This window comes from Phalaenopsis equestris, unplaced genomic scaffold (assembly GCF_001263595.1).
Source record: "Phalaenopsis equestris unplaced genomic scaffold, ASM126359v1 Scaffold000002, whole genome shotgun sequence".
Lineage (NCBI taxonomy): Eukaryota > Viridiplantae > Streptophyta > Magnoliopsida > Asparagales > Orchidaceae > Phalaenopsis > Phalaenopsis equestris.
The window spans coordinates 12,607,217-12,617,232 of NW_018164444.1; the positions used below are offsets into that span (position 1 = coordinate 12,607,217).

At 36.1% G+C, this 10,016-nt stretch overlaps 1 protein-coding gene across 1 annotated transcript in view; it reads left to right on the forward strand.

Moving 5' to 3' along the window:
* The window catches only part of LOC110026961, an 18,038-nt gene that overhangs the window by 6,361 nt on the left and 1,661 nt on the right, over positions 1-10,016 (forward strand). Inside the window, 8 exon segments of the mRNA XM_020728205.1 lie at positions 3,639-3,734; positions 3,844-4,766; positions 5,236-5,324; positions 5,479-5,582; positions 5,793-5,892; positions 6,222-6,297; positions 6,391-6,505; positions 6,603-7,134. Of these exon segments, the coding sequence (XP_020583864.1) occupies positions 3,639-3,734; positions 3,844-4,766; positions 5,236-5,324; positions 5,479-5,582; positions 5,793-5,892; positions 6,222-6,297; positions 6,391-6,505; positions 6,603-7,134 (2,035 nt within the window).

Consider the following 10,016-nt stretch of genomic DNA (forward strand, 5'->3'; position numbering starts at 1 on the left):
GCTCTATTCATTTCAATCCAAAAAAAACCGAGACTCCAAACCCAGCCAAAACCGAGCCCAACAAGAACCAAAAGCCAAAACAGAGCTCAATAAGATTAAAACAGTGCCCAAGCATTGATATAAATTCAGGCTTTAACGGAAATTAAAGTTCCAGCCACCTGTAGGTAAAATCGAGTCATCCAAAGCCAAGGAACAACCTGCATGTCTAAATATTCCAAGCATGAAACAATTCCAACAGATATTTAAACAGGGGAGATGCCTCATGAGGAGCTAAACCGAGCCTCATATATGTATAAAAAGTAAAGTGAACTCTCTAGCATTCATTTTAAGTAAGAACAAGTCATAAGATGCCAAAGCTGAAACTCCAACATGCATGAAAGGCCAAATAACCTCTCCAATATCTCATGCTAAATAAAAAAAAATAGATGAAAAGCTTCATAATACATATCCCAACATGCTTACAAGTGGAGCTAAAATTATTTCAAAGCCACATTTCAACCTTCCTGTTCAAAGTAATAGGAATATGCTACGATTTTATCTCAAGCTAATAGGAGAAAATAAGAATACTTATATCATGTTATGCTTGCACCGTCCTAAGCAATTAATCGAATCTCACCCTTGAAACATGCTCACATTTCATCCTTCACATGCTCTTAAAGTGAATACCTCAAAAATATATGAAAGTAAAGTGAACTAGCATGCTGTATCATCCAACAGAGCCAAGTTCAAAGGCTCGGCAGAGAGGAAAAGCGAAAGGAAACAGGGCACCGAATAAAAGGGGGGAAGAAGAGGTACCTCCTTAATGCCAATGTAAAGCACTAGATCACAAGAATTCACCTGAAGGAAATGCTCTCACAGAAATCCCCTTCCTAATCTCCTCACAGCTAAAATTTCAAAAGGAACTATCTTTATAGGCAGAGAAGAGAGGGGAAGAGAAAGATCACCCCTTGAACCCACGACACTCGAATCGGGCCAAAGCAGAAAAAGGGCGTATTCCCTGCTCACAGAAGGCGAAGAAATCGAAACATCTAGGGACCGAGCGGCGAACCTGTGGCAGCGAGGAAAATATCGGGAGGAAGAGAGAGTTTGTCATTAAAGTGTACCAGGGAGTAAACTTCCGAGAGTCAAACTACCAAGAAAAGTAAAAACACAGCTCGGGGAGACTGACACGGCTTCGGGTAGAGAGTTTGTCATTAAAGTGTACCAGGGAGTAAGCTTCCCAGAGTCAAACTACCAAGAAAAGAAAAAACACAGCTCGGGGAGACTGACACGGCTTCGGGAAGGAGGGCGGCGGGCAGAAAAATGTCAGGCAACGACGAACGAGGTCAACTTTCTCTCGCGTGGAGGAGGAGGAGCTCGGTCGGCTCGAGACCGAGAAAGGGAAAGGCCAGACACGCGAACGGGAGAGGGAAGGGAGGCAGAGCTCGGGTGCATGAGTTTAGGGATTTAGGGCTTAAAGAGGAAAGGGAGAATTCGTTTTATATAAATTAATATATATATTAAATCACATGCGATTTACTTGCGCGCGGCGTCATAACAAAATGGTTGTCCTCTCTAGGCAAAATCGATGCTCCAGACGCGCCGGTGCAGTCAGTTTTGTCATCCGGGGTCGCTCGGACGATGTCGTTGACAATCGGGTCAAAAAACGCGTCAAAATTCAAATTCCACAAAATTTCGACCCGCTATCGATCGTCTCAAAAAGTTTATTTGAGTCTTAAACAGGTAACAGTTCAAGCAATGTGAATTGTGGCGATCAGACGTGTCGACTCTCCCAATTGCGGACCGAATTGCGAAGTTTGTGCGCGCGGGAGTGTGAATTGTGCAGAAGGCCACCATAAATCTTAAAAGGTGCTATAGAAATCCCTTTTGAGTTTCCTCATGTTGGTTTCATCATTCTAAGTGCTAGAAGGCGATACCACCCACAAAAGAGTACAGAAGTGTGTTGAATTTCTAAAACGAGACAGGTCCCATTTCTAAGGTTCTAAGATAGTCAAAGGGAGATCCGTAAGGCTAGATCCTAAATCCTAAGAGGAGGACTAGACCTCACCAAAAATGAGGTCAACAAATAGAAGAGTAAGACGAAGGAGGGTCCGTTGACAGGATATCTTGAGGTCTACTTGTCTGACTGAGTGAAGTTGTCCGAGCTAAGCTAGTAAGGTTAAAGCCGACCGAATCACAAGATGGACTAAAGACTACCGGAGGATACAAGAACGAGCCACTCAGCCAGAAATGAGACAAAATGGTATCTAAGCCAACTACCACATGTGAGCCGATCCAAGGGAAGATTTGGTTCTCTAGTATCTTCAAATGTCCCAAGGACGCCCAGAGGCTCCTCATTAAAGATCAAGAATCGATAGCAAGGTCGTATCAAGCAACCAACTCGTATCGACCAAGCTTAGTGGATCAAACTGATCTTGTCGACCTGAAGGCGACTAAGGTCAGTCATCCAAGTCAGGAAGTAGTCGGACAATGGGCTAATTTATGTAAAATAACTGAAATACTCAAGTATGGACCCCTATAAAGAAGGGGAAAAAATTGAATATCATCATATTATACCCTCTCTATAAATAAATGAATCATTTTATAAATAAAACATAATTGATCACGATAGATTACTGTTCATTGTTGTCAACTCCTCTCTCTGTCTCTCTTTCTCTCTCTTTACTTAAGCTCTATTCCTTAGATGTGATTCACAGACAACTCAGGATCCAACACTTTTAGTCAAATTCCATACGTTTGATTTGACTCTGTCTTCTTTAATTCGTTCTGAGAGGTTTTCCTATCATATTGGCACAGAAGTTTTGCCTCTCTTGATAACTTATTTTACTCTTTGTTAAACAATAGTTTTCATTCTGGTCCAATTCCATGTCATGTTTATAACTCAGATTTAGTTATCAGCTACAAATTGCCCAAGTACTTGTGGGGCTAGAGCCAAGGTTCCTTAGGTGTTTGAGCAAAGATTCACTAGCTGTTCCTTAACAGGAGAGGTGCTTGGAAAAGATGGGCATTTATTTTGCATCAAATCTTCAGTTTGATGTTCCTTTTTCACAATTCTATTAATTCTAGATTTTCTTATTATTGTTTTATCCTCTTAGCAATCCAGTTTGTTGATTCAGAATGTCTTTCATGACTCACAATATCTGCATTTCTGCCTATCAACCCACAAATTGGTTTTAATGTGTTGTTGGCATTTGATAATATACATAAATAATGTTTTCTAAGTCTCTTCTATTGATAAAGTGTAGGTATATAGGACACAATTCTTATGTATTTACAGATTTCACAACTAAACTTTTGATATTTACATACAATGCACTTTGATGCTTTAAACCTATATGCATGGAAAGGTGTATTTCACTTGTAAAAAGTGGTAACAGTGCTATTTTTGATGTGATATTAAAGATCTAAGTGCTACGTGTGTAAATATGAAAGCTTAGGTGTGAGATGCATAATGTATGTAAATGCCCCTTAAATGTATTGAATCCTGTATGACGATTTTCTGATCAAATATCTGATACTAGCACCCTAAATAACCGGATGTTATTTCTAAGCAGTCATGTTTTCTATGAAAGTTCTTCATTTTTTGTTTATTTAATGTTTGGAGTACTAATGACACTTCTCTAGTAGCTCTATTTCAGGGTTGCTGGGAGCAGGGCTTGCTGGACTACTACTTTTTGGAGGACTTACATTTGCAACATTGTCCCTCCGTAGCAAAAACAGCAGAAATATTTCTGGTATGGATAATATTTTTGGCAATTTAGGAAACTAAAGCTGATATGGGGAATATTTTTAATGTCACACTGCTAACTTTTTGCTTAAATAGCTTTTTGTTCTTTGATTTAGGAATCGAACAACAGATGAAACCCTTAACAACTGAACAAGAGGTTCTGTTGACTTCCGATGATACAAATGCAGAAATCATTCAGGATGGAAATGAGACTAATCCTAAACCCTATGACACAGTGAACAAGATAAATGACGATAATCCAGATTCTGTGACAGGTATAAACAAGGACCCTTTTCCTCCACTTGAAGTATTCGATGTTACTGAGGATAAGCGTGATATTATTTCGGCTGAAATCATTGATTCGATTGATGATGGAAGCGGGTCTGTGGATAGCTTTCACCATGCTTCAACTGAAGATGACTGCCAAATTGAAAATGATGTTAATGAAGTTTCTATTCCTCCAGATTCTAATTCCTTCCCCCTCCAAAATAATGAGAAAGCTCAAATTTTTGGTAATATTGACACATTATCTATAAACACTTTCACGGTGGATTATGAAGAAAATGTCGTGTCCAATGACCAGACAAATATTTTGAATGAATACGAAGAATCCTCGAGTGAACCATTGAGTTTAAGTAAAGGTGTTGGAACCGAGCGAGTTGAATATTCTTCAATTAATACTATTTCATCTGGCATTAGTTCCGGTTCAGATTTTGATCAAAATGAAGCCTTAACTTTGCCTGCCGAATCACTCAATATTGAAGAAGCGTTTAAATTAGAGGAAACTAGTTCAGTAGCATTTTCTGTTCCAGTATATGCTAATGACACTGGAAATGAACCTAATAGTAGCATCTATTATCAAAGTAACAGAGACTCTACATTTGAGTCACTATTTGCTCAGAAAGCATTCCCTTTTACTGGCGTGCCTGCTCCATCCCTCGTCTCTTCAGTATTGCAGGTGCCTCTAGGAAAGGTTCTTGTTCCTGCAATAGTTGATCAGGTTCAGAGTCAGGCTTTCCAAGCTTTGCAAGTTCTGAAGGTACCTTAATGAATTGCAGATGGGCTTTATTTTTTTCTGAGCTTTATTTCAAGCTGTTGCTTCAGTGGCATAATAAATAAAATTTACTTCTAGATATTTCTGCTTATTCTCTGTACTAACTAATTTCTTGGAGAAAATGTGAATTTTAATATTGGCTCTCTAAGAATTTTGTCTAAGACAACTGAGTTTTTCTTTATCAAGTCCTATTTAAGGTTGAATTTGTTATATGTTCAACAGAAACAGATTTAACGACAAATCTGATTGATTTATATTGGCAGAGGAAGCAAGTGTTTTTTTATTTTTTTCTGATTTTCATCTAGTCATTTTATATTTTTAGCTATTTGGGTTACTTAATTTGACCTGTATGATTACAAGGACTCATGCGTAGTTTATTGTGGCCTTTTGTTTAGCATTGACTAGCATAAAAACTTTAAATCATTTTATCTCATGCTTCCAACTTCATCACTAGGTGATTGAGGCTAATGCCCAGCCTGGAGATATATGTACCCGTCGGGAATATGCTCGTTGGTTGGTTTCTGCTAGCAGTGTCCTCACCAGGTGCTTACTCAAGAGACTGGAATAATTGAATTCGTAGAAATTTTCCTCATTTATATCACTCACCCTGAACTTTTCAGCCCACTTGATTTTTCTTTCATGAAAGACTCTTATAATGTTTTTTGCCAAAGTTAGTAACTTATAATACCCTGCCTAGGAATACAACTTCAAAATTGTATCCAGCAATGTATATCGAGAATGCTTCTGAGCTTGCCTTTGATGATATCACTCATGAAGACCCAGATTTCTCAAGCATTCAAGGTGAAAGTTTGTTATTTACTGATATAACATTAATTGGATTGATAAAAGGAACTTCAAAAGCAGATTCTCTTGTTTCTTCTTTCGGTTTCATAACCATTGATTAATTGGATTGATAAAAGGAATAAATTCACTTCAAAAGCTGATTCTCTTGTTTCTTCTTTCGGTTTCATAACCATTTTATTTCTTTGTTAAAATTCATGCCTCATATAGGCTTAGCGGAGGCTGGAATAATATTTAGCAAGCTTTCGCTGTCTGATACGAGCAGCTCTTCGATCCAGAACCAAAATCAGCTTCTCTTTTACCCTGAAAGGTAAAACTGTATGAACTGTGTATTTTTCAGTTTGCGGTCTGTGCTTTAAAAGAAGTGCCAAAATAATCCCCTGATTATTTACATGGGATCATCTGTCCCAGAGTTTATAAAAAATGTCAAATTAGTCCCTAGACTATTTTAATAGATGCTAAAATACTCTTCCGTGGAAACTATTTCATTTCATATTAAAAGAGTCTACGGATTAAATTAACATTTTTCTATACTCTAAGAGTAAAATGACCCATGTAAAGAGTCGTGGAACTAGTTTTACATTTCGCTTATTTCAAAAGAACATTTCATTTGTTTGTAGCTGATTATTTCTTTTGCAGCCCTCTTTCGCGTCAAGATCTTGTAAGCTGGAAGATGGCTTTAGAGAAAAAACAACTTCCGGAAGTCGACAAAAATGTGCCGCATTTCTATTTCATTAATCTTCTCATAGTATATTGTAGTTTGGTGCACTGAGACTCTTCTGAACTTATGTGTCATCTTTTATGGCAGCTTTTGTACCAGGCATCCAGTTTCATAGATATTGAGAAAATAGACTCTGGCGCATGGCCTGCTTTGCTAGCAGACTTGTCTTCAGGGGAACAGGGCATTATATCCCTTGCCTTCGGTATTACCTCCACACTATTATATTTATCTCTATAGAACTATAGTGCAGAATTATGTCATTCTTATTTCCATTTTCTTTCAACAATATAAACTCATAGGTTATACCAGATTATTTCAGCCCAATAAACCTGTTACCAAGGCCCAAGCGGCCATTGCCCTTGCTACTGGTGAAGCTTCTGAGATTGTTGGCGAGGAACTCGCACGCATCGAAGCAGAATCATTGGCGGAAAGTGCTGTGAATGCACATAGTGCTCTTGTTGCACAAGTTGAGAAAGATCTCAATGCAAGTTTTGAACAAGAGCTTGCAAACGAAAGGGAGAAGATAAATGCCTTGGAGAGACTGGCTGAGGAAGCAAGACTGAAACTGGAAAAAATGAGAACTGAAAGAGAGGAAGAGAATGAAGCTATTCTTCGGGGTCAAGCAGCTGTGAGATCTGAAATGGAAGTCCTCTCTAGACTGAGGTGTGAAGTAGAAGAGCAGCTGCAACAGCTTATGACTAACAAGGTGGAGATATCTTTTGAGCGTGAAAGGATTAACAAACTTCGAAAAGAAACAGAAAGTGAGAATCAATTAATCGTTCAGTTGCAGCATGACCTTGAAGTTGAGCGGAAGGCTTTGTCCATGGCCAGGTATCTATTCCCCAAGCAACTAAAATTCAGGCGCTGATATGTTCTTCATTTACCTTCTGGAAGTGCTGATTTAGCCGCATTGCACCTGGCAATTGTGTTTATTTCATCATTTTTTGATTGAGTTAAGTGTCAAAATTGTCGCCTAACTGTTTACATATAGTCATTTTAGTCCTAGAGTTTATAAAAGTGCTAAATTAATCTCCAAACTCTTTTAATGAGGGTTAAAATAGTCTTCATTAAGGACTATTTAAACCTATATTACAAAAAAATCTAGGGACTAAATTGACATTTTTATGAACTCAAGGATTGAATTATCCCTCTATAAAAAGTCAGGTGATCATTTTGATACTTTTTTATTTTGATCATTGTGTAAGTGCTAGGGCGTCCCCTGGAAGTGACGCTCTGTATAGCCTGAATGCAGTAAAAAGTGTGCAAAGGCTGCTGCATCGGACCCCGAGTGTAGTGTCAAAGGTTCCCACATTCCGAATGAATGCGGGTAAAGAAGTCAGTCCATGAAACTAATAAAACTAATATTAGGATAAAATCTTGGAATATATGTACTCTCAATGGTAAATTAATGGAATTAGTTGATATTATGATTCATAGAAAAATTAATATCTTATGTATTCAAGAAATTAAATGGGTTGGAGAAAAGACTACGGAGATTGATAATTTAGGTTTTAAACTTTGGTATTCTGGTAAGAGTCACACTAGAAATGGTGTAGGTGTAATTATATATAAGAGTTTGAAAGATAATGTTGTAAAAGTTAATAGAGTTGGAGATAGAATTATAGTCCTTAAGATTATCATTGATACTAAGATTTTTAGTATTATAAGTGTTTATGCTCCTCAAGTAGGTTTAGATACAGGTTCTAAAGATAAAATTTGGAATGACTTAGAAGACTTAATACAAATGATAGCTCTTGAAGAAAGAATTTTTATTGGAGGAGATTTAAATAGACATATTGGTAGTGGTAGAAAACTTCAGAAATACTCATGGTGGCTACGGTTTTGGAGTAACTAATGAAGAAGGTAGAATTATTTTAGATTTTACTTTAGCGTATGATTTTGTTATTACTAATACTTTATTTAAGAAAAGAGATGAATATCTTATTACTTATAAGAGTGGATATAATAAAACACAAATTGATTATTTTTTTATGAGAAAAAGAGATTGTCAAGATTGTAAAGATTGTAAGGTCATTGCAAGTGAGAATTTAAGTACCCAACATCGTTTATTAGCTCTAGATTTTAAGATGAATAGTTGTAAAATAAAGATTACTATTACTCATCATCGTAGAATTAGAGTTTAAGGTTTAGGGTTTGTTCATGAAGAAACAAATGTTATATTTTACATGGGGGAACCTAACAGACACAAATAAAATTATTTTTATGAGTAAAATTCAAGTTTTCAAAATTTGGGATGTTCATGAAGAAGCAAATGTTATGTGAGGCAAATTGTTCATGAAGAAGCAAATGTTATGTGAGATAAAATAACAAACACTATTAAATAAGTAGCAAAAGTTGTTCGTGGGGAATAAAAAAAAAATTTAATAAATAAAAATAGTTGGTGTTGGATTAATAATGTGCAAGAAAAGATAAAATATAAGAAGTTATGTTATAAAAATTGGTTTAAATGTAACAACTTAGAAAACTGGAAAAAAATATCAAACGGTCCGCAGGGAGTCTAAAAGAAAAATCTGTGACGCTAAAAATTCTGCTTTTAATGATCTTTATAATTTATTAGATACTAAGGAAGGTGAAAAATATATGCATAAACTAGCCAAACAAAGAGAAAAGAAAAGTAAAGATTTAACGCAAGTAAAGTGTTCTAATGATGAAAATCAAAAAGTACTTTTCTTAGAAAAAGATATTCAACATTGATGGGTGAGTTATTTTGATAAAACTTTTCATGAAGTTGCTGAAAATACGATCGAACTTAATATCGTGAATAATAATAAAACGTTTCATTTTTACGTCGCATTAGTAAAAAAAAGTTGAGGAGGCTTTAAAGAAAACCAATGGTGAAAAGTCTGTAGGACTTGATGATATCCCAATTGAAGTGTGGAAATATTTAGGAGATTTGAAAGTTTCTTGGTTTACTAAACTCTTTAATATTATTTTAAAAAATAAAAAAGATGCCTAAGGAGTGGCGGAAGAGTATTTTGATCCTCATTTTTAAGAATAAAGGGGATGCACAAGAGTGTGCAAATTATAGAGGAATTAAGTTGATGTGTCATACTTTAAAGTTATAGGAGAGAGTAATTGAACATAAGTTAAGACGCGTTACAAAGATTTCTCATAATCAATTTGGATTTATGCCGGACAGGTCTACTATGGAAGTTATACATTTATTGAGAGGTTTGATGGAGAAGTTCAGAGATAATAAAAAGAATCTACATGTGATTTTTATTGATTTAGAAAAAGCCTACGATAAGATTCCAAGAGATATCTTTTGGAGAGTTCTTGAGCAGAAAGTTGTTAATATGATTTATAATCAAGTCATTAAAGATATGTACGCTAGAGCTGTTACTTGTGTTTAAACTAAAGGAGGATTGACCAAATATTCTCATATTCTTGTTGGATTACATCAGTGATCGGTTTTAAGCCCATATCTTTTTACTTTAGCTATGAATGGTCTTATTGGACATCTACAGGAGGATGTACCTTGGTGTATGTTTTTTGCTGATGATATCCTTCTCGTGGATAAAACGAGAGAAAAAAAGCCCAGGAAAAACTTGAATTATGGAGGTTTACATTGGAGTCTAAAAGCTTTCATTTAAGTAGAACTAAAATTGAATACATGGAATTTAATTTCAGTAGTAGTAGCTCTAGTGACAAAAGTGTGACTTTGGGTGATCAAATTATTAAAAGGTGTGAAC